The sequence below is a fragment of the Polypterus senegalus genome, chromosome 12, assembly GCF_016835505.1.
Source record: "Polypterus senegalus isolate Bchr_013 chromosome 12, ASM1683550v1, whole genome shotgun sequence".
NCBI lineage: Eukaryota > Metazoa > Chordata > Cladistia > Polypteriformes > Polypteridae > Polypterus > Polypterus senegalus.
The window spans coordinates 133,414,400-133,439,740 of record NC_053165.1 but is presented as its reverse complement, the minus strand read 5'-3'; the positions used below and the strand labels follow the sequence as shown (position 1 = coordinate 133,439,740).

The window sequence follows — 25,341 nt, the reverse complement described above, 5'->3', positions numbered from 1 at the left end:
TAATGAGGTAATGTGGATATCCTGAGGAAAAGCTGCAGCAGACACACAGAATGTGTAACCTCCACAGTGACCCAGTCTTTTGGAGCTGAAAGTGACTAATATATTGGAATCTGTGAAGAGCTCAGTCTGACTTTGTAGATAGTCTGACTTCGCACCTCTTTCAGCTTAGAAGTTTACCGTCCAAGGGTGGATGAGAGGTTTTACCATTACTTCCTGTGTTGAGGTTTATTGTATCTTACTAACCCAAAGATGGATAATTTTTCTCTTAAAAGAAACACTCAGCCAGTGGCTAGTGCAGAGCGACTTGCCAGAGGACCAACTAAAATGTTTGCTTGTAATTTGTTAGTCAGCCCCTAAATATAACCTGTTAAAAATTCAAACATTCCAAGTACATAAGCTTTAATATTTTAGAAGCAGGTTTTAGAATATGGCTGCTGATTGGCTTCATGATGGAAATATTGTGTCTCTGTGGTGTTAGGTGGGTTGAACACTGTATGCAATTCTTCTACCATTCCATATCCTTAGATAACTTACACTGCTCAGTTAAAACAGCAAACAGTTTTTTGTTTGTACGTTTTAATATTAATAGTATGTGTAGATATCAATTAATTCAAGTACAAATGCTTCAAATATAACATGTACGCATACAGCAGTGTTCATTTGCAGGCAATTAAGGCTCTGCGTATGGAGTTGCGGCAAAGGCAGACATAGCACAATGTTGGTCCAATGTAGCTAGAATTGAACAAAAATTACAGACAGCCAGGCAGTCAGGTAAAAAAAAAAAGGAAAGCGACTGCATGTGCCACTGTGGGTGAGAGAGAGCTAGAACACTAATGAAATGTCAAGGTTATTACAGCGCCAGCTTGCCCAGAAATAAATATGACTGTCATCTCTTGTGCTGTAGAAGAAAGAAGCCTATCCACATATTGTACTAATTGTAATCTTTGTTCTGCAACTTATTCAAGTGTGATGAACTTGTGTAACTTGAGGTTCTGCTATATCCTGTGGAATACCTTTCCCTTATATTTTCTTCCCAGGAAAGAGGTTTTTGCTGGTCTGTTTTATGTGAGCAAATATACAAGGTTATCTGTCTACAAAATAATAAAATGCTATTGTTCCTATGCAGCCTTTCTCTCCAAGCGATCTGATTGGTCAGTTTGGCTTTGGTTGCTTAGTCAAATATGACCAAGGCAGGAAGCACCAGGTAAGAGGTTAACACACATTAGTATTCTTAGGAGATTCACAGAAGGAACACTGAGAGTATTCTTTAAAAATGAGGAGTATTTGCAAGAATACAAATGATTTTTTTTTTTTTTTTAACAAGTGGGTAATTAGGGTACGTCTTTTAGTGGTTGTCAAAAAGTGGACAGGTGGCAAGCAATGTGCTTCTCAAAATGACAATTTATTCCAAGCATGCTTTATGGGAATATGATCGAGAGAGGAATTGTTGGGCAAGAAGTTGATATGAAGACACTGATATGGAAGGAAGGTGTAGGACAAACACTGAGGGTACTTGTTAGGCAAGACATATTTGATATCTTTACATTTATGGTAAAATAGGTAGCTATTAAGAAATAAAGAACTAAAGCTCAAGCACACTCTCTTCACTCATTTTGTCTCGATTTAGTAGCTTCAAACCAAGTGTAAATAATTTCTAGTCATTCACTATCATTTGCTTTTTATCAGCAGTGAAGAATTGTTGCACTGCTAATCCCCCCACTTGCTAATCAAAATTGCATCTGTTGAATTATCTGTTTTTTTTTACTATTAAGATGGGAAAATATAGCAATGAGCTGGGATAAGCATCAGGAGAAGAGATGTAATCAGAGGCCAAGACAAAAACTTTTGTCAAAATTTAAACGTGTTCCAGAAATCAGACCCAAAGCTTGTAAAAGACTAAAGGCTTAATTATACATCCACCACTGTCTTAGAGTGAGGACGTCAGCACTGATCTGTTATCCTATTACATCCATAACGCCGTCCACTTCCAGTTTGTTTCTTAGGTGACAGAGCATCAAATGCCAGTGCCTGTGAGAAACCAATAAAAACAAATTTATTTTAACAACATTAAAAAATGTTAAAGTCAAAAACTGTATTAAAATACAGTTCCCCTGAAATGAAGGGATTGTGTTAAAAAAATGCTTTAGTTGCCTCACATTTTTATACAATCTTTTTGTTCAACCCACTGAATTAAAGCCGAACGTCTGCACTTCAACTGCATCTGAGTTGTTTAATTTAAAATTCATTGTGGTAATGTACAGAACCAAAATTAGAAAAATGAGAGACGGCATTTTGTACTTTTAGGGACATGAGTGCTGTCTTCATTCCACCGCATAAATCCATAGGTTTCTTTTAAAAGAGCACCTTCTAATTCCACTCTTTCTATCTGCTTTATTTTTTTCTTCTGTTATTACTTTTGCTAATATATAAGACGGTGAAGATGGTAGCATACAGCAGTTAAGTGGTGCCCTTGTAGTTCAATAATTGCATTGCTGTTGCTGAGCAGTGGACATGTATTTACTAACATGGGAAAGTAAGTGAAGACAGAATGCTGGGGGAAGTGACATGTTGCTGGCTTGTACCAGCACAGCTATGTTAGTGAAGTGGCTCACGGAAGCCTTTTTTCATATTAGTATGGCTTTATACAAGACAGTCATTGTTGCATACAACATTCCAGTGTGGCTCCTCCACCTCTCTGGAAGATGTGTTCCAAATTGAAATCTCACAGGTTTACTTGTATTTCCAAGTCCTCCCCATCTCTTCTGTTTCCTTTTTTTTTTTTCTTTACTTGATCCTGAAGTCATACAGGCTTGCCAGTCTGATATTGTTTGGGTTCTGTTGTTCATGGAACGACACAACTCATTATTTTAGGACAGTCAAAGAGTTCAGTTTAGACATTTGCCGGTTACATCAGAAACCTGGGACTTCATGCATGAAGACACACAATTTCACATCTTTTGTTGATAGTTAAAGAAAATCTTTTAACCTTAAGCTTATGTAACATTACGTGACTTTTAGTCAAAAGGGATGTGAAACTTGATGACCGAAGCTGCGTATCTTATTTCCTAGGTATGTCACTTTAAATGAACAGAAACCGCTGTGGATGTGAAATTATGCAATTGCATGATCATTTTCCAGCACTGTTGGTCATTTCCAAAGTACCGTAAGCTGACAACAAATAGTATGCTGCCTGACAGAGTCAGTGTCTGTAAAAAGGGTTCAGAGGTATGGCGTGTTCCCCTCAAGTTTCCATAGTTGTACATAAAACATAAGGTGTCATATTGGTATTCCTTGTTGCTTCTGGGTGAGGGATCACAAGTTGTTAGTTCTGATGCACGTAGACCCCTCTCCTGCAACTTAAGAAAAAGGGGCGAATCACAGACTAGTTGGTCTGAGTTGCTGGGTATGGTAGACTACACAACTAACTATTACCGGATCATGCCCTACTGACCCAGACTCATTTCGATTATGTAAGTGAAGTCTGCAGCTGAAAATCTCTGGAAATGTTCTGCAATGTGACAGTGCCTTAAGGAATTTAAATGACACATGTTTTCCCTCCAGATTCTGAAGAAATAAATAGATATAAGTATTTAAAAAAAAAAAAAAAACTTCAGTAAACCTCTTTCACCAGTTGACGTTACTATTCATATGATTGCTTTACTTCTGGATACAGTAGATCATGTTGTTATGTAAGTTAATAAAGATTTGTATGTTGATTCTAAATAATACACACAGTCATCCATCTAATAGGGCTCTATGATTTCTGTGATCCAGAGAGCATGGATTAGATCAACTACTTGACAAATGACAACACCTTTTAGATATAAACGTAGGAATGCACAGCATTTGTAGATTTTGGGGAGATAATTACAAATGCTGCTCTTCATCGAAGTCCACTTCTGCATCAGTGACTTTTGTACATCCTGGTATCCAGATTTTCAGTTAAAGCGTGTGGGTTATCTAGTTGCATGGGTCTAATGGGGGTAAATGTTGGGGCACCAGGTGCTAATTGCTTCAACAACAGCCAAAAATCTTGAAAGCCTTTCTCATGGTGTGATGTGAACATTCACACTCTTGATATTGTTTTGTCCAATTCAGTATCTCAGGCTGGAAATAACTCTGTGACGGTCCATATTAAGGCACATACGGGACATTTACACACCTACTCATACTAGGCAAACTTTGGTATTTCTCAGGAATGTGGTTGGTGGATCCTACACAGTGAAAGGAACAGACAATCGGACAATGTTTTAACATGGATAGTATAAATGTGCAGCAGATTGATAAAAATAAGTCCTCACAAAAATTGTGAGTCTCGAGCAAGTTTTCATATGACTTCCTTTCCAATACAGATATACAGCAGGAGCTCCTGCTTTTTAGAACAATGAAAAGTGAGAGCATGTTCCTGGAATTTTATCCTACTTGATGTTTCAAAGATAATGGGCTCTGTTGCAGATATTTGCACCTCTATGTTGAACTGTTGAATCCATCCATCCATCCATTATCCAACCCGCTATATCCCAACTACAGGGTCACGGGGGGGTCTGCCGGAGTTGTTGAATTACATATATATTGCACTTAAATATAAATATTGTACTCTAAAGCTTCTCGTGGGCCACCAGAGTCGTGGCACTCCAGCATGCTTCTGTTTTCCTCTTGGAGCTTGTGATCTGCCTGGTATTTCGACTCTGGCAGATGGCCAGATGTGCCTCAGCTAGGTGCCCAAACAACCTCAGTTGGCTGCTCTTCAACTAAAGAAAAGCTGTGATGCCAATGACATCAGATCACAGGATTGAAGTGCTGCTGTTTCAGATGATTGACTGTTGCAAAAAAAAACAAAAGAAAAATCGTAGATTAGATATGAATCTCTTACAAGAGCTGCTGTAACCTCTCTGATAGTATTGTTCATCTTTGGGGGTTTGAAAAAATGAACGGGTATCTGAATGTAATAATTAAAAGATTTGGCAATTAAAATGTTGTGTTTACGTCTTGTATAGTCCCGAACCTTGCAGGATGCTGTTTTTTTTTAGATAACCTTATATCATTTTTGGCCTGTTGACACTCTGTGTGGAATTTACACTTTTTCCCTTTGACTGTGCATAACGTCTACCTAAACTATTCAGATTTTGCCCCTCATCCTGAGAACATGCCTATGTGGTTGTTTAGTGTCTGGAACTTGTGTTTGAGAGTGTGCCTTATGATGGTTCCAGCCTTCCATCAATTCCTGCTAGGACTGGCACTATCTTTCCTAAAGACAAAACAAACAAAAAAACATCATTGAACTGATGAAGTAGGATTAAATAGTGATTTGTTTTGCCCTGTTGTAAACTCTTGACAGAATATTTACAAACCCCATTTCCAAAAAAGTTGGGACACTTTCTAAATATGCAATTAAAAATTCAAATCTGTAATTTGGTAATTCACTTGAACCTTTATTTAACAGGGAAAAGGACAAAGAATAGATTTTCAGTGTTTTCAACGAAAAATGTATTTCTATTTGTTAAACATAAACAAATTTAGAAATTGATGCCTGCAACAAACTCCAAGAAAGTTGGGACAGAGGCAAGTTTACCACTGCATCTCATCCCCTTTTAATTATGCTTCTTAGTCATTTGGGAAGTGAAGAAACTAATTGTTGCAGTTTTTCAAGTGTAATTTTAGCCCATTCTTGCTGAGATTTGAGCTGCTCCACAGTCTGTGGTTCCATGGTTGCTGTTGTCTGATTCTCCTCTTCATGAAGCGCCAGACATTTTCAATAGGAGACAGATCTGGACTGCAGGCAGGCCAGTCAAGCACATGGACTCTGTCTACGAATCCACACTTTTGCAATTTGTGCAGAATCTGGCCTGGCATTGTTCTGCTAAAATATACACGGAATTCCTCGGAAAAGACGTCATCTTGATGGGAGCATATGTCTCTGTTAAATTCCAACGTAAGCCTCCGCATCAATGGTGCCTTCACATATATACTGATCCCCTATGCCATCACAGATGCTGGTTTTTGAACCTTTTGTTGATAACAGTCTGGATGGTCTTTTTCATCTTTGGCATGTAGCATCTGACATCTGTTTTTCCCAAAAAACAAGCTGAAACGTGGTGTCATCCTACCACCGAACACATTTCAATCATCTTTTGGTCCATCTCAGATAAGCTTGGGCCCGAAGAACTCGCCGACGTTTCTGCACAAAATTGGTGTATGGCTTCTTCTTTGCATAATACAGCTTCAAGGAGCATTTGCTAATGTAATGACCAATTGATTGTGTTAAGTGACAAGGACTCCCGAGCCCATGTGGCTATGGCCGTCACAGTAGCATGACAGTTTCTAATGCACTACTGTCAAAGGCCTGAAATGTCACACACATTCAGCAGTGGTTTCCACCCATGGCCTTTATGCATAGAGATTTCTCCTGATTCCCAGAATCTTTTCACAATGTTATTAACTGTAGATGGTGACAAATCTAAATTCTTTGCTATCCTGCACTGAGAAGCATTGTTTTTAAACTGACAGATGATTCTCTCACGAAGTTCAGCATAAAGTGTCCCAGCTTTTTTGGAATTGGGGTTTGTACAATCTAAAAGCTGAAACTTTGTTCAAAACTATGTTTAAAAAATGTATATGAATTTATTCTAATAATCACTTTTTTTCTGTTTCTCAAGGGAAACCACATGGGTAGCCAGGATGGATATATTGAGACCCTAAGGCAGCCTCCCTGCCCATTACCAGACAAGGCACTGGACCTTATTTTGGCAAGTCCGGGCTGGTGCCAATAAGATGTCCCTAAGCAGTGGCACTGCAGGCGGGAAAGGTGTGGACTCAAATGCGGTAGACACTTACGACAGTGGTGATGAGTGGGACATCGGCGTGGGAAATCTGATTATTGATCTTGACGCTGACCTAGAGAAAGACCAGCAGAAACTGGAGATGTCGGGGGCTAAGGAAGGAGGGGGAATAGCAGCAACTCCTAGCGCTGTGGCGGCTCTGCCTGACAACATTAAGTTTGTCAGTCCTGTGCCTACCCCACAAAGCAAAGAGAGCAAGTCCAAATCGAAGAGAAGTAAAAACTCTAAAGACAGTGGAAAAAGTTCTGTCATTGAGGGGGCCAAGAGAGACCCACAGACTCGCCCCCAGGTGGAAAGTGGTGCCGCTAATGCTCCGGGAGCTACAAATAACACTGCTTCATCCAAGGCTACGGATAAAAGTGCAAAAGCATCTCGCAGTGTTCCTAGCGGTAAGAAGGAGAAGGAAAGCAACAGTGGAAAGAACAAGAAGGATAAAGGGGAAGGGGCCTCGAGCATGGCTGAAAAGGATACTGGTAATCAGGTGGTGAATTTGGCAGCAGGGCCAAGAAGTGGCCAGTTTGAAGGAGTTCAGAGTACAGACTCTTCTGTAGCTGATCAACTTGGGAGCATAGCCATTGATTCAGGTGCAGTCACAACTCCATTGGGAATTAAAACTGAATCAGAGGAACCAGACAATGAATGCAGAAGCCTAAAGAAGGTTAAAACAGAAAAGGTAAGTTTTTAATTGATTTACAGAAACAGCACATTGAATTTTCCCAAAAGACTGTGTCCTTTGCTAGTAACTACTGTAACTGTGTTTGTTAATGTTGTTAAATCTGCATGAACAATTTGAATATGAAGTGGCATCAGGAATAGCTGATGATAAGACTGCTGCTTTTGTGAAATCACTTCAGGCATGAATTTTTCCCTCTTTTTTTTTTTTTTGGCCATGCACTTTTTCTGTTGAATGAAATGGTTGTGTTTCAAGTGCTGAAACAAGTTGGTTTTTGTTGTGATAAGTTGCAGTAAGGGTTTTTTAGCAGTTTTGTTTGCATGTTTTAGTCACAAAATTGTTCCTTAAGAACATGAGATCCTTAAATGGTCTAAATATGTAAACTTTAAAAAGGACATGCCCTAATTTGAGGTAAAACTTACCTATGGGAAAGAGTGATAAGGCCTGTGACTTCTTTTAGGTAGGATGAAACACACAAACCACATTTATTGATAAAAAAAAGAGTGCGTGATTAAGATTGAAATGTACTTTTGATTAAGCCAAAGACAAAGGCATATACATGCTACAAGGAATTAATGCCACATTTGTATGTGAGTTTTGGCTTTGGTTTTTCTTCCATAGAACAGAGCAGGCTTTTAGTCAGGTTTCAACTTGCTCAGCTGTTTGAATTTAATCCTTCTCAAATTTACTGGCATGATGCAAAGTCCTAAACATGACCGGGTTGTCTGTTTGGTTACTTAATCGGGAAGTGAGTGGGTGTTTATGCTCATCTTCATTATTGGAAATGTTGCATGTTTTTGCTGGTGTCCTTAACAAATTATACTTTTTTTGTTTTTAATGATTTTTAGAGTAAAGTGAATGAATAGTAAGCCTTTGCAGTAATTAAGACATATATGTAAAATCACTTTGAAACTATAACTCCAATTAAGAAGTTGTAGCTCAATTGTATCTAATTTGAAGTAATGCCAAATTTGTAATACAAGGCACATATATTTAAGAATATCTTTATATCTGAATAGTATTTGTTTATTTAGAACCATTCTATTGATCTTCTAGAATAGTTCAGTTTTCACCCAAGTACTTGTTTTTAGAGTATATTGTATTGTGCACTCAGGGGTCATTGACCTCTTTTTAATTCAGTGAAGAATTTTAAAAATGTATTGTTGTTATTTCCCAATTTATGATTTTCAGTAATCTTACCCTGGGTTTGTTTTTAATATTCCTTTTATTTTTTATAATGAGGATTTTTGTTTGGACTAACAGGGCTTAACGCTAACCTTTACGAGTGGTTACCAGGCTTGGACACTGGGCATTAATGTTTCGTTACTGAAACTGAAAATGTGGTTGCTCATTTTGACAGCCAGCATTTGGAGTAATTAAGATATTATATGTCGGCTTGCTGCTCGTACTTTGCAGCATTTCCACCTGAAGTCTAATCATTAAACATGTCAGAATGATTAATGTTTAATGATTGGATCTATGCACGGCCATTCCTTGTGTCATGTGGTTTGTTTGAACCTAGCCCATGAGGAACTAGAACTGGACAATTCAAAAATGTTTTTGAAGACAATACACAATCTAATGCATTTCTGGATACATTACAAATACCAAAAATAGACACTTTTAGTGCGGAGGAACTTGAGAAACCTGAAACCTCTGGCGTTATCAGAATTACTAGATGCTATAAAGTCACTCCAAGGCAGGAAAGCAGCAGGCCCTGATGGCTACCCTGCAGAATTTTACAAGAAATTCTCCGCTCAGCTAGCTCCTCTCCTATTAGCAACATTTACAGAAGCCAGAGATAACCAATCTCTTCCTCAGACCTTTCGCCAAGCACCAATCACCGTTTTTCCAAAACAAAATAAGGACTTATTACAATGTGCATCATACAGACCAATTTCACTTCTGAATAACGACGTTAAAATACTCTCTAAAATCATAGCTAGAAGGATGGAGAAAGCGCTCCCCTCGGTAATATCACAAGACCAAACTGGATTTATTAGGAGCAGGCACTTCAAATCTTCAACGCCTGTTTAATGTAATATACTCACCAACTAAATCAAACACCCCAGAAATATTATTATCATTGGATGCAGAAAAAGCATTCGACATGATTGAATGGAAATACCTTTTTACTACATTGGAGAAGTTTGGGTTTGGCCCGAACATTTGTGCATGGATTAAATTACTGTATACTAACCCAGAAGCTTCAGTTTGCATCAACAACATTTGCTCAGACTACTTTAAACTAGAACGTGGTACTAGACAAGGATGCCCTTGTCACCGCTGTTGTTTGCAATTGCCGTTGAACCACTGGCAATACATTGTCGAAATACTGATCAGATAAAGGGGATTAGCAGAGAAGGACTGGAACAGAAAATTTCATTATATGCAGATGATATGGTACTGTATATATCGGACCCAGAAAATTCTGTGCCTGCAGTCTTAACAGCACTCACAGAATTTCAAAATATCTCTGGTCTCAGAATTAATCTGAATAAAAGTGTACTCTTTCCAGTGAATTCTCAAGCATATAATATTAGATTAGATACCCTACCTTTTATCATTGCAGAACAGTTTAAATACCTAGGGGTAAACATCACAAGTAAACATAAAGCTCTATATCAACAAAATTTAGCGTCTGCATGGAAAAAATTAAACAAGACTTGCATAGATGGTCAACCCTTCATCTCACACTAGCTGGAAGAATTAACACTGTTAAGATGAATATTCTTCCTAAGCTCCTTTTTTTATTTCAAAACATTCCAATATACATTAATAAATCATTCTTTAAGCAATTAGATTCAACAATAACCTCATTTATTTGGAATTCAAAACATCCACACATCCAAAGAGCGACCCTACAAAGACAGAAGGCAGCATGGCTCTGCCTAACTTCCAGTTTTATTACTGGGCAGCAAATATACAGGCGATAAGAACCTGGACACAAATAGAAGAACATACACAGGCATGGACCGCAATAGACGTAAAATCCTGCTTTGTATTCCTTGCTCTGTGCTCCAATAAACACACGTTATCGGCAATATACTAATAACCCAATTGTGCTCCACTCACTTAGAATCTGGAACCAATGTAGAAAGCATTTTAAGATGGAGAAGCTTCTATCTGTGGCACTCTGCAAGAGAACCACCTCTTTCAACCTTCACAAACATATGCAGTTTTAATATCTGGAAAAATTTGGAATTAACTTGCTTAGAGATCTTTATATAGACAACATCTTTGCATCCTATGAACAATTACATTCCAAATTTAACATTCCAGCTACACATTTCTTTCACTATCTTCAAATCAGGAACTTTGTTAAACAGAACCTTCCAGATTTTCCTCATCTTGCACCCACATCCATGCTGGAAAAAATATTGCTCAATCTCAAGGACTTAGACTCCATCTCTACAATATATAAAATCATTTTACAATCCCTCCCTTTCAAAGATCCAAGAGGACACTGGGAAAAAGATCTCTCAATTAATATATCAGAAAAGGAGTGGAAAGTAGCAATGCAGAGAATTCACTCGAGCTCCAAATGCGCAAAGCATACAATTATACAACTCAAAATTATATATCAAGCACATCTGTCTCAACTAAAACTCTCCAAAATGTTTCCAGGGCATGATCCAACCTGCAAATGCTGCAAACTAGTTCCAGCCTCACTGGGTCACATGTTCTGGTCCTGCACCAAATTAACATCATTCTGGACGAAACTTTTTAATTACCTTTCAGACAGCCTTGGACTCACAATCCCTCCTAACCCATTAACAGCTGTGTTTGGGGTTCTTCCAGATGGGTTTAAAGCGGAGAAAGACAAACAAATTGTGATAGCATTCACTACACTCTTGGCATGCAGACTTATCCTGATAAACTGGAAGAACCCAAACTCTCCTCTTTTAAGTCAGTGGGAAACCGATGTGTTATATTATTTGAAATTGGAAAAAATCAAATACTCAGTTAGAGGATCCGTACAGACTTTTTTCAAAACATGGCAGGATCTAATCAGTAATATTTTAAAATAATCTCATAAAGCACAGAGAATTTATTAATTTAGGTATGTTTATAGGTCTTAAATTTCATGCTGTTTGGCTTGCTCTCTCTCTTAGGGGTGGGGATCAATTTGTTCTTAACTCAAATTTTCTTTATGTAAAACTTGATTGATTTGTATGGAATGCAATAAAATTAACAAAAAAAATGTTTTCACAGCTAAAACATTTCTTAATTAGCAGTTGAAGTTTAAAGTGCAAGATAGTTATTTTCAAAAGACTTATGACAAGGTGCTTGTAGAAAACATTTTTCAATTACTTAAAGTGCACTAAATATGACTGTATCTTGTAAACAAGTTTATGATCTTGCTTTTATGTAATACACTACACCATCAAATGAAAATGATCTGCTTAAAGAAACCTAAACTACCAGAGTTGGCCTCAGTATGCCATCCTCAAACTCCACAAAATGGGAGTGGGAGAAAAAAAGATTTTGTTCTCTTGGCGCAAGTCCCCAGATAACTATATTGCCAGCAACGTCACAGTGATTCCCTACAGGATGAAATAAATTATTAGTAAGTTAAATATTTTTAACAAAGTGCATTGTTAAATTGTAAATGTATACAGTACTTGTTCTGTATAGCAAACATCTTATGAATGAAAATATGTAAAGTCCTCCACATATTTAATTGGAAAATAGCAGCACATCCTTATATGTGCCCTCTCTGCCTTCTGTTTTACGTCCTTTTTTTCTAAAATTTTCATCAGTATTTCTCTTTCTTGTCTCTTAATTCGATTTTGAAAATATTTATCCCTGTATCTTGTATTCAATTCAAAAGAAATAATTTCTACTACTAAAATATATTATTGTTTAATGAATTTTATTAGCATTGCAGGACTTTGATGAAACAGTAAAAATGTGAGCAAATGAACCAAAAGAGCACAGATTTAAGAATGACAGTTTTTGAGATGAACTTAGAGCATTAACAAATCTTAATTTTAGTCCTTAAAGTTGGGTTTATATGGAAAATGTATTAGAGTTTTGTGTATACAGAAGAAATATATTCAAAAACCCCTTAAAAATGATTATGTTGCTTACTATTCTTGAAAAATCTTTAAAATTAATAGAGTTTGCTACAAGTTTGATTATTAAACATATTTTCATTGTTACCACTGTGTGTCCAAATAGTGTCTAAAGATGATACTCCAGCACAGACCAGGTTGTGAAAGGCCTAATAGCAACCATAATGTTTAGTTATTCATTAGAATTTAGAGTGATTTTCTTGTATGTGATCCAGTAAGTTTTGAAGCATTCTTCAAGTAACCATTTGTGTATTATTGTTGAGCCTTTTGGAAGCATACACCAAAGAGGGCTGTCAGACTGGACATCAGTATTTAAATATATTTTGATTGTATTAAGTCCTTTTCAAATGCAAAAGTTGACTTTTGAATGTAAACGATCGTCTTTTTGTTTAAGCCTGCATTAAAGTTTATGTGCTGTTACTGTAGGACTTCTGCTCAAAACTTTAGTGTTTACAGATCTCTTTTTGTAGATCGTTAACAGACATTTCATATTCTGATATATTTAGCTTGTATTGTCAGTAAAGCCGACAGCAATCTGTGTCTTAAACACACACTTTCACACTTTATATAATCTTGTGTCTGCAGTCAAACTAAGCAGATTTTTTAAATACCCATCAATCTAAAAGTACCCTTCTGCTTCAGAGTCAGAGATCCTTGATTCACTGCTACTATATTTCAGAACTGTTAAGCATCCATTACAGCCGCTAAGAGCTGGATTTCATCCTCATTAATAAGAATTGGAAGATAACTACTGTAATTCTGATTTTCCCCTTATTATAATTACTTTGAAAAGGCTCTTTGAAATGTTAACTTCAATGTTAGAATTCCTCGTTAAGAGTTACCTCAGAAAACATGTGGTCTCATAGTTACCTGTATTAGAATTTTATTGTAACTATAGAGTGGGAAAAGAGAAGCTCAGCTGAGTTTAGTGCCATATGTAATTCCTTGACTGCCTACCTCTACCCACACTGCCAAGCATCATGTCAGGTCCAATACACCCAATCTGCTGCGAATGGTTGTTGTATTTTGCATTAAACATTTCTTAACTAATGTAGTAATAGTTTCTTGATAAACACTCTAAACTTATTTTATATAATTTATCTAATTTGCCATAAATGAACTAATCAAATAGAATCTCAGCATATTAATTTATATTAAAGGGAGATGGACAGTGACTTTCTGTCTTCTGGTCTCTTAAGACCCAAAGAGGCATTCCTAGGGAAAAAGAAATGAATTAGCAATTGTGCTTAATATATTAGCGAGCCCCAGAGTTTTAATAGATATAATAATATTTAATAAAAATACAAAGACCGTGCTCAGATTGCATGGTAATAGATATTTTTAAATTAAATTCTTTAAAATTCCTGAGCGCAGTACAAGTTAATGGTTGGTGCTCATAGTTTGGGTAGAATTATGATGAAGTTGCTTAGTTTTCGATTGCAGATGCACTCCCCAGGTTTACTGATCAATTTGCCAACAAGATAAACTCACTATTCCTTTGGACAAAGGGACATACTGTTTAAACTCTAGCTTTTGTTATTCATTTGGATACTAAAATAAGAGGCCCCATGGCTCCAATTAGATATCCGTGGATTGCACTGCCATTGCCTCAAGGGCTTGTGATCTTACAGCCTGGCTGCCATAATCGGTTATATCTAAAACGTTGTACAAGATGATTTTAGAATTCCAGCTGTCTATAGAATTAAAGATTCACATTTTTCTTTGAATAAATGACATGTCTATATGTCTTTATATTATCAAACTCTTATAAATGCTGTGTTTTTTACTGAGACTGAGCTACTGGAGTTTGTACTATGGACATACTAAGAAAAGAACTGCCCAGACTTTATGGTGAATACAATGAGCAATATTTATCATGTGTAACAGCTGTTGGTGTCAGTGAGCACTTTAACCATTATAAGCATTAATGGTGCTAGTACAATACTATTTATTTTTTGTATAGTCTTATATAATGGGCTTTAACAGGCCCTGCCTCTTGACAGCCCCCCAGCCTTGACTATCTAAAAATACAAGGAAAACTCCCAAAAAAAAATCTTGTAGGGAAAAAAAAAATGGAAGAAACATTGGGAAACAACTTGGCAGGTGGGCCGTGGCACCAAGTGCCACATTTGGGTAACGAGAAGAGAAACAGAATAGGTGAGGGTTAATATCAAATTATAACTATCGCATTACTTAGGTTTTAGTGCTAATGACTAACAACAGAGATGCCGTCCGTACAGTTAATCAGCAGCTCTAGTCAGGGTATACTAAACTGAAGTAGTGAGTCTTCAGCCAGGATTTGAAAGCTGAGACCAAAGGGGCATCTCTTATAGTAGCAGACAGGCCATTCCACAGTTTAGGGGCCTTGTAATTAAAAGCTCGACCTCCTACTGTTATTTTAGTAATCGCTGGTATCATAAGCAGACTGGCATCTTGAGATCTTAATGTATGTTCTGGTTTGTAAGTTATGATAAGTTCAGATAAGTAAGACAGACCTTGGCCATTAAAGGCTTAAGCAGCTATGGTGGTTTTTCTGCCTTACAGGTATTCAGAGAGTTGTAGTTTTCATGAAAGATAATTGTTACTCTTTAAAACATAACATTTAAAACAGGTTTTGAGCTCTTAAAGTTTTCACTTTCTTTGTTTCTGTTGGAGTGCACTTTTCCAATTGTAAGTGTTGAGGAAACCACAAGTGTTTGTTTTGTTTTAGTATGTTGTTAAAGATTTAATAATTTGAATCCAAGTTTTTGTATTCTAGTGACTTAATGTGACCATAGTCCCTGCTCTTTTCATTGCATTTTAATGCAGAAGTGTACCTCCAGTTCAGAGTATGTAGAATTCCTCAGGATAGGAATGATCAATGTAATATTAGCAAGTGTAGTCCTTCCTTATACGGGTCACTTACTTCTTGGTAATAGTTATGACTGGTAACCTTACCTGCTTGTATTAACTGTTGTACTATGTGTTGTGTAAATACAGTCGGTCCTCTCAAGCTAAATCAAGTTCACACTGTCCACTGTTTAGATTCATCTTTTACATTATTCTCTTTTTCACATGTTGAATTGAAATGGCTAAAATAGAAAAACAAACTGAAAGAGACAGAATCATCTACTTTAAAACCCCCTTAGTATATAGCGAGTGAGCCATTGACCGCTTAAGAGGTCACAGTGAGAGGACAAGGTTGGGAGCATACGCTGATAGTATGTTGCTGCACCCACCACAGAGGACAAGAATGGGGAAAAAAAGACAGAGGTGTTCTATTAGGCAACAGGGGAATGTATGCTGAACATTTGAAATCACACCTCCCAGTGTCTAAGCACTAGCCATCTAAATAAGCATAAAACATGGAATCAATTGAAGAGCTTTTCTGTCATGCTAGCCAACATTTTAGAGGCACAGTGCGTTCAGTGTGACCTTCAAGGGCTCCAAAAATAGGATGAAAAGTAAATCTGCCAATTTTTGAGTTGCTGTAATTTGACCTCAAGTTCACAATTCTATGTTAATGTATTTATGCTGCTGCAAGTCTCTTTCTGAAATTGTGAATAATTCACACCCACTTCCAGCAGAACCATTTCTATATTCAAGTAAATGCATTTGTAGCCATTGTTATGTTTAATTATTATTGTTTTGACTATGGTGCATTTTCTTTCATGACTAATCACTTAGATATTTTTTAAAAGATCTTTTACTACTTTGTTGTTTTTGTTTCAGTTTGTCAGTGTTTTCAGCATTCTGGCTCATATCCCAGTCACTACTGTGCATGTTTTGATCTTACTGCCAAATGGAGGTTGTGCTCCTTGCTGCTAATGGCAGCATGGCAAGTTATTGTCAGATATGGATTTGTAAGAACTCAGAGTCTGAAATTTTTTGTGCTTACAAATTGTTTAGTGGTGGAGAGTAGAGGGACTAGCTAGAAATTGACAGTTTTGTGGAAGCATGATAAACTGCTTTGCTTTCAGTTTTAGTTTTACTGGTGGTCTGCATTGAGTTTCCTCGATGATAGTGATGTGTATTCAGCTTTAAATGTTCTTGTTTCTTGTAGATTGTCTACTCTTATTACTTCATGTCATTTTAGTTTAGAATTGTATGACACATTTATTCACCCATCTTAAGACTGGGCTGAAGAAAAACTTATAATGGCCAATAGTTGCTTTATTTTTATTTGAGTCACTTGTAATAGAGGGATAAATCAAAGCCTTTCTGAAATGAATCAAGGATTTTCACTTTGTAGTAAGGATGCTCCAATCAAGGTTTTTGTAGAACTGATAGTGATCATACATACACACATACATACATACATATATATATATATATATATATATATATATATATATATATATATATATATATATATATACACATACATACATATATATATATATACACATACATACATATATATATATATATATATATATACACATACATACATATATATATATATACACATACATACATATATATATATATACACATACATACATACATAGATTTTGTGAATATATAAAGTCAGCGTCGGTATACATAAAGTCAAAACTTTTTTCTGAATATATAAAGTCAAACCTTGAATATGTAAAGTCAGCGTCGGAATTTATAAAGTCATTCCTGATTATATAAAGTGAAAGTCAAAATCTATTGATTGAAACGACTCTGAATTGAATCAAGGTAACAAAAACGCATTCAGAAAAATAAATTAAAAAAACACTGTTCGGTTAATGTTTTGAAAATGATGCATGTGCCCTGCCCAGGATTGGTTCCTGCCTTGCGCCCAGTGTTGGCTGGGATTGTCTCCCGCAGACCCCTGTGACCCTGTGGTCGGATTCAACGTGTTGGAAAACGGATGGATATTCCAGCGCTGACTTTATATATTGAAGTTTTGACTTTATATATTCCAGCGCTTACTTTATATATTCCGAAATATTCCAACGCCGTCTTTATATACTCAGGTTTTGACTTTATATATTCAGAAACAAGTACTGACTTTATATATACCGACGCTGACTTTATTTATTCCGACAGTGACTTTATACTGTATAATCAAGTTTTGACTTTATATATTCGCAAATGACTTTATATATACAAGTTTTGACTTTATATAGTTAAATGTAGTCATCATTGCATAACTTTTTCTTTACCATAGAAATTTAAAGACTAAATTCAACTTCCATTCCTAACAAAGATATTTCTGGCGACTAAATAGAAGCTACTTATATCCAAATCCTGCCTGAATAAATCTCCGTTGCTTCAATCTTACTTTTTTACCGTTCATTTAATCATGGCTAGTGGTGGAAAAATTATAAAATGGAAGGAGGATTAAACTGAGTATGGCTTTACCAAAACAATTATTGATGGCGAATCGATTATTCATAAAGCTTCAATTGGTGATCTGTTTTTCTGTGTTAACCTCATATTTTTTCATACTTCTTCTCAAACCAAGGGGGTGCGAGGGTAAAATGAATCAGGAAGCGCTGATCAATGTAATCGGTGTACCAGGAAATCATGCATTGACAGTTCCCCTTTGCTTGTAATTAAATGCATTATTTTTTAACGCGTTATGGAGCACATGCATTGAAGCTTCTCAGCTGTGCTTGTGCTAAGAAAAGGAAACATTTTAAAAATAACACGATTGTCAATGTAACCTTTTGTAAGTAGTGCCTGGAGGATTCAGTGTGGAGAAACTCTAGACACAGAGTGTGTATTAACTTGTGGATTTTTCTGTGAGTATTTGATGGCAGCGTCACAAAGTTGTAACACTGCGTTAGCTGTGGAGCTCAGCTCAGAGCGAAATGAAGTGAATGGGAGGGGAGATGATGACGTGATTCCCTCACCCGCCTTAACTGTCAATCCCCCACAAGCACAGTCTCTCGGAATTTGCATAAGCACAGCCCTTCACGTGCAATTTTAACTTAGTTACAAAGTGATCAAAACTCTCGTTTATGTTTTGCGTCCTCTCATTAAACTTGTATCCCGCATTACCCGTGGGCATGACAAACGCCAGCGGCAGCCTGTCTATGAACTTAATTTAAACTTTAGGTTTACACCGTGATTTGTTTCCAAAGTAGCAGCACTCATAAATATGGTTGTATATGCCACTCGCTCACTTCTTATTGTTTTGCTGCCTTCTGAATTATATAATGCATATTTTCTTCAGTGCTTTTTGGAGCTCTTCCTGGTTTTCTACGTACTGCGTTGACAGTCAGTTCCGTGATTACGTGGGAGGTGTGATGATGTCACGAAACTCCACCCACGGCTTTCGAGCTCAACTCCATTACAGTATATGTAGAAAAATAGCTTCCAGTTATGACCATTAGGTGTAGAATTTCGAAATGAAACCTGCCCAACTTTTGTAAGTAAGCTGTTAGGATTGAGCCTGCCAAATTTCAGCCTTCTACCTACACAGGAAGTTGGAGAATTAGTGATGAGTCAGTCAGTCAGTCAGTCAGTCAGTCAGTGAGGGCTTTGCCTTTTATTAGTATAGATTATACCATAGAATGCATGGGGTAATAGTAAACAAAATGTAAAAACATTAAATAACACTGAGAAAACCTTGAACATCAGAGAAAACTAACACTGCAAGAGTCTGCGCTATAGCGCTACGAACCGCTCGCTAAAAACACTTTTTTAATGACTTTTAAGCACAGGGAAAAAATTAACATTTCAAAAATCCGTAATTTACTAAACCACCAAGTAAAGTAACATTGCAACAATGCATACTACGAATTGATCACTGTAAACAGAAATGAAAGCAAAAATAAGCCCAGTGCATTCTTTAACTGCCTTCTCTATCCTTAGGTGTCCAGCTCTCTCTCGTGTGTGTGTGTGTGTGTGTGTGTGTTTCTCTCTCGCGTGCCTGTGTGTGTCTCTCTCTCTCTCTCTCTCTCTCTCTCTCTCTCTCTCGCGCACCTGTGTGTGTGTGTGCGTGTCTCTCGTGCGTCCCTGTGTGTGTGCGTGTCTCTCGTGCGTCCCTGTGTGTGTGCGTGTCTCTCGTGCGTCCCTGTGTGTGTGTGTGTGTCTCTCGTGCGTCCCTGTGTGTGTGTGTGTGTGTCTCTCTCGCTCGCCCCTGAGTGTGTGTGTGTGTGTCTGTGTGTGTCTCTCGCGCGCCTCTGTGTGCGTGTGTGTCTCTCTCTCTCTTGTGCGTCTGTCTGTCTCTCGTGCATGCCACGCTCTCTCACTGCGCAGGGAGAGACTGAACACGCACAAACCGAAAGGGAAGCTGGCTTGTTCGTATACCAAGTGTGTGGTCGTGAACAGAGGCAAAAGTTTGGCGAACTTTTTGGTCGTAAACGGAGACGTTCGTGAATCAAGATTCCACTGTAGTAGGTTATAGTTCCGTTTTACATTTCTCTTACAGTCTTCCAGAAATGTTTGGTTTTTAGCACCAGTTCATGGTAAACTCAAAGCAGATATGTTTACTGACAAAATAATAACAGTTATTGTCATAGTTAAACCTGCTAACTCCAATTCAGAAAAAAGCAGAAATGCACAAGAAGCTCCATACAGACAATCAGATACCAGATTTGAACCGAGTGTGCTGGCGCGTAAAGTGGTAGTGTCAGTCTGTCCACCTAAGCTAAAAGTGTTTTAGTTATATTTCAACTAAATATCTCAAATTTCTTAAATTAACAGAATCCACACTTGCAGCCTTATGGTGACTGCTCAAGTCTCATAAATATACTCTTACTGGATAAACAGTAAGGTATGGATTATAAAGTAAAAGATGCTTATTTGTCTTATTTTACATTTTCTAGATTTTTTTGAAATTCTGATGCAGTACTTTCTCAATAGGTTTGCATTTTTAGCCAAAATATTAATGGAAACTTCTACATTCAAAATTCTTCAATTATTTATAGTTAAAATAGCAGAAATAATGAGTTATTTGAATGACTGGCTGATAACTTTAATCTAGTATTTTATAAACTACTGTAAACATCAGAAAGAATAATTTGTGACCTTAAAAATTGCATGTAATATTAAAATCAATTTCTTTTTTAAACTGTAGGATTTTGGGCCATTCTCTCCAGAGTCTGAGATACCCCTTTGTTAAATTTAAGGGGAAGAATCCCTCCACCCCCATCTAGCCCTGTCTTGCTAGATGCTTGAACTTTTGCTCTTCCCATCTCGGTCAGATCTCATCGGATTCAGAAGCAGCCCCCCTAGACAAGGTCTCCAAGTCATGTTTTGAGTACATTCCCCTCTGCATAATGCATTTCAACAGTAAGGACCACCAGTGGTAAGAGAAGCAGCAGTGCACATTACCATCTGATGCAGCCACTGTTTTGTAAATAAATGAAGCCATTTTGTTTCTGAATATTTCCTCCTACCTGGCCTCAGGCTGCTTTGCATTGTTGGGCAGAAGAAGTGACTTGTTTCAGATACTGGTTCAGTGACAGCTGTGTACATGAGACCCAGGTGGGAAATACTGCAAGCCACCTCTCTTGACAAACACTTGAGGGGTTTTCATGCATCACCTCCCATCATTTCCTTAGGCTCTTCTTGACATTCATTGCTATCTTGTTTGTTTTTGCTTCTTAAACAAATCACTGGCTTTGGTTTCATCTCTTGCTTACACCTGCTTGTACTGTATTAAACAGGCATACTTTTTTGAGGTTTACTGTTAATCTTGTTAACCTTACCATCTGCTGAGCTTTTCCATCACGTTCTTCATGGGTAATCACAGGTAAAGACCCACAGGACCCAAGTAAATTTGTTGGTCTTTGCAGAGTGGGACGGAATTTTATTGTGGGTAGTTGAGGAATTACATGTGGTACTAAAATAATTCAAGTCTTTAAAAATGTTTTATCTTTTTCACTAGCTGCATTTCACTTTTTTAATCTACACATGCCAGTACATTAGTTGATGAGGGTGAGAGCATTTGGACTCACTTCTGTCTAGCCTGAAGTTTTATCTAGATACAATATCAGATGCTGTAATAAAACCGTTCATCTTTTTTTTTTAAAAACAGTTCTGGGTCCCAGGTCCCCTATCCAAACAACACTTGAGTGCAAGGCAGGAAAAAAAGTTGGATATTGAAATACATTTACATTTCAGCTATGGCTCAGTGGTGTATATAGAGATGCTGTCTCGACTATCACAAATTAGAAGATGTGTTATGTACAGTAAAGTAATGATTGAAAGATTCATTTAACTTTGTCAAAAAAAATCACAATAATTCACAAAGGAAATGGAAAACGAAGAAACCAACCTAGAAAAATAAGAAACAAAACTAGGCTTTATTGTTGAAGCAACATCCACCAACCACCAAGTCTTCTTCATGAAAATAAATTTATGGTGAATGTTTCATGAAATAAAAAAAAAATTGTAAACATTCTGTTGCTTTAGCACAGGAGTTCTTAATTTTTTTTAATCGGTGGACTCAAATAAGAAACTGTGCAATACTGGAACCCAGAAGGGGATTATTATCATAATGACAATACATAGAAAAATATCAATGGCTTCATAATAAAAACAGAAAACTTTTAGTTTCTATTCAGGCATATTTTTCACTTGAATATTTCATAAAGAGAACAGTGGGACGAAAACATAGTTGATAGAGTAATCATAATTATAATTCAAAATTAAGTAGACTCCTGAGTTATATCGCAGTTTAAATGCGACTGTAAGTTTTAGTAAAGCTAAGAGAAATTCATCCTTTGTAATGAATGTGGAGTGAGGATGTAATAATTAAAAAAAGACCAGTATGAATGGCTGTTTAGTTTAATGATTCATGCCACCAGATAAGTAATAAAGTAGCACCTTGTTGTAATTAACATTATTTTTTTTTAAATTACATTTTCAAATAAGCTCCACTGCTACACTGATGCGTTCATTTTAGAGAGAGAGCACAAATATAATAATATAGATTGTTTTAGTATTGTTTAAAATTAGAATTGTCTTATTGTTCATAATTTATCAATTAAACATTATCATAGGTATGTATAAAAGTGGGCAAAAAAAACTATATTTAGGGTTTGCTACTATCCATGGTTTGCGGCATCCATGATAGATCTTTACCTGCAGATATGGGGGGACTACTGTACATTCACTTAAATCAGTTTGCAATTTGTTCAGTGTATTGCATTCTTCATTTAACAATGCAGTAAACAGAGAACAGCAGCTGAGTGGTGTATCTAAATTATTTGTAAAAAATGTATGTGCCTTTCAGAGAGATTATATGGGTGGTAGGATGAATCTTGATGAAGAATTAGGTGAACAGTTCAGTCTAAGACATTTAATGCTACTGACTGCTATTGTGCTGAATGTTGGGGGCTCTGCTGTACAGCTTGTCTCACCCTTTTGATATTATCTGCTGTTCTACCAAGATCTTAATGGTCCATCAAACATGTCCTTCACACTACTAATAGATTGAAAGTTATCTGAAATGTATCGGACCCCTTAAAAGTAGTGTTACAAGCAGGAATTCTTCCTCACTAAGGCATGTTAAAGCAAAACAGTCTTTACATCTCTGTTAAAAATCTACGTTAGTGTGTGCCATAGCAGAGAACACGTCATGAGTCAGTGACCCAGCTGTCCATGGCCACTGAACCTGCATTTAATATACAGCCCTGCCACTGCACAATATACAGTATACCTCCATCTTATTGACTCGCCCCTCACAACACACAGAAAATGGTCACATCCTACACATTCCTATGGTGAACCATCACAGACATGTCTGTGACCCAAGCCACTGCTTTTGTGTAGTGCAAGTATTTATTTATTTATTGTAAATGGACTATGGCTTGAAGTGACCACATACGTTCCTTTTCTCTGGTGGTCCCCATGAACCTGTTATGCAAGATTTATAAACAGCCAACTGTATTTTTATATTTATTGGAGTAAGATTGCTTTATTGTAACTAATAATACAGCTGTGCATTTGGTGTCTCCAAATGCAGTCTTTATGCTAAGAAAAAGTATTTGGTCGACGAGGCATGTTAAACTTAACAAAGTCATCCACACTAAGAAAAAGTATAATTTACTCAATTCCATTCTTGATTGCAATAAAAACTGTCATACAAGCTGCATAGAATGGTTTATAAGCATGCTGAACTGAAAATGTATAAAAACAAAATCCATACAGTAAATGTAGAACCAAGATTTAAAAAAACAATTGCCCTTTGAACAGGGATTGGTTAGACCTGCTTGGTGTCGCATGGTGACTTACCATCAGGGACTGAACCAGCAGCTCCTCATAGTTCAGCCCCTGAATTTCACGGGGTGCAGTTAGGCTCCAAAACCGTTAACTAGGCATGTTGTGTTCCCAGTTGCATCATAGCCTCCTTGTTTGTAGCAGTCTCTGAGCAGCATGAAGCTTCCCTGCTAAATATGATGATGAATTGCTGTCTGGGTGTCTGCTTACACTGAATCAACATCATAGTGCAGTTGATTTTTTTTTGGTCCAAAAAGCTTTCAGTTTTCAGCAGCAGGATTACTTTGCTTGTACTGGAGTTTGGCAAGTAGCAACTGGATGTAGAGCAGAAATTCACGTAGGAAAAATGTCTGCTTGAATGTGATTGAAAAGTTTCCCGTTGAGCAGCCACATTTTTGCAAGATTATTCTTCCAGATTGACAGATTTTGTGAAGTCTTCAGGTGGTTTAAAAGTGGTTATTTGCCTGTTCTTGAATAGTGTTAGGTTAATTAGTCCTAGATTTAATGGATGGTCAAGATGAACTGATTTTTGCAGTAGTGTCTTACAAACCAATCAAACATATACAGTGACTGGCCTCAGACCTTTTTTAACAAAGGAAATGTCTTATTGTGCATAAATTATCAGTTAAAATTTAGCATAGGTTTGTCAGTCCACTTTTTTTTTTTTTTTTAATAGTATTATTATCTGCTGCCTCGCAGTTAGGAGACCCAGGTTCGCTTCCCGGGTTCTCCCTGCATGGAGTTTGCATGTTCTCCCCGTGTCTGCGTGGGTTTCCTCTGGGCGCTCCGGTTTCCTTCCACAGTCCAAAGACATGCAGGTCAGGTGGATTGGCAATTCTAAATTGGCCCTAGTGTGTGCTTGGTGTGTGGGTGTGTTTGTGTGTGTCCTGCGGTGGGTTGGCACCCTGCTCGGGATTGGATTCTTGCCTTGTGCCCTGTGTTGGCTGGGATTGGCTCCGGCAGACCCCCGTGACCCTATGTTCGGATTCAGCGAGTTGGAAAATGGATGGATGGATAGTATTATTATTAACCTGTTTAGTCCTGAACAGGGCCATGGGTTGGGGGGCTTCTTGAGCCTATTGTATGTAAACAAAAGTGAATGTTTATTAGGGTTCCATAGGATACCATAAAACTAATTTTTACTTCGTAATTTTCTTATATAGTAATCTGAATAAACACACAATGCAGCTTTTAAACCATTCCTACTTTATTCAAGGAAAATTATCCAAAACCTCTAACACCCATGTGAAAAGGTAATTGTCCCTGTAGTTTCAATACTTGGTCTTGAGACCTTTAGCAGCAACAATCATAATAGTTTTATTTATATAGCCCCTTGTAATAGGCTCAAAGTCACTTCATACACAGACAAGATAATACAATACATGCATAAAAATGTTAAAATAATACAGAATTTTGTTAAATAAGTTAGAATATATACTGTAGCATAATAAATAAATAGATAAATTTGAACAGTCATGGAGATAATCACAGCCAAAGGCTTCCTGTAATTTGATATGAGTAGTGCTGGGCGGTATGACCAAAATTCACGGTATTCAACGGTATTTTTTTTTCCCATACATGAGTGAATGTTAGCCACATTTTT

At 37.1% G+C, this 25,341-nt stretch overlaps 1 protein-coding gene across 4 annotated transcripts in view; it reads left to right on the top strand.

Annotated features, from left to right (window-relative positions):
- LOC120541644 (zinc finger protein 609-like) overlaps window positions 1-25,341 on the top strand; it is a 241,117-nt gene that overhangs the window by 39,507 nt on the left and 176,269 nt on the right. For all 4 annotated transcript variants that reach the window (XM_039773470.1, XM_039773469.1, XM_039773467.1 and 1 more), the window contains one exon: window positions 6,657-7,512. In XM_039773470.1, coding sequence (XP_039629404.1) covers window positions 6,772-7,512 — 741 coding nt within the window. In that variant the 5' untranslated portion in view covers window positions 6,657-6,771. The remainder of the gene's footprint in view (window positions 1-6,656; window positions 7,513-25,341) is intronic.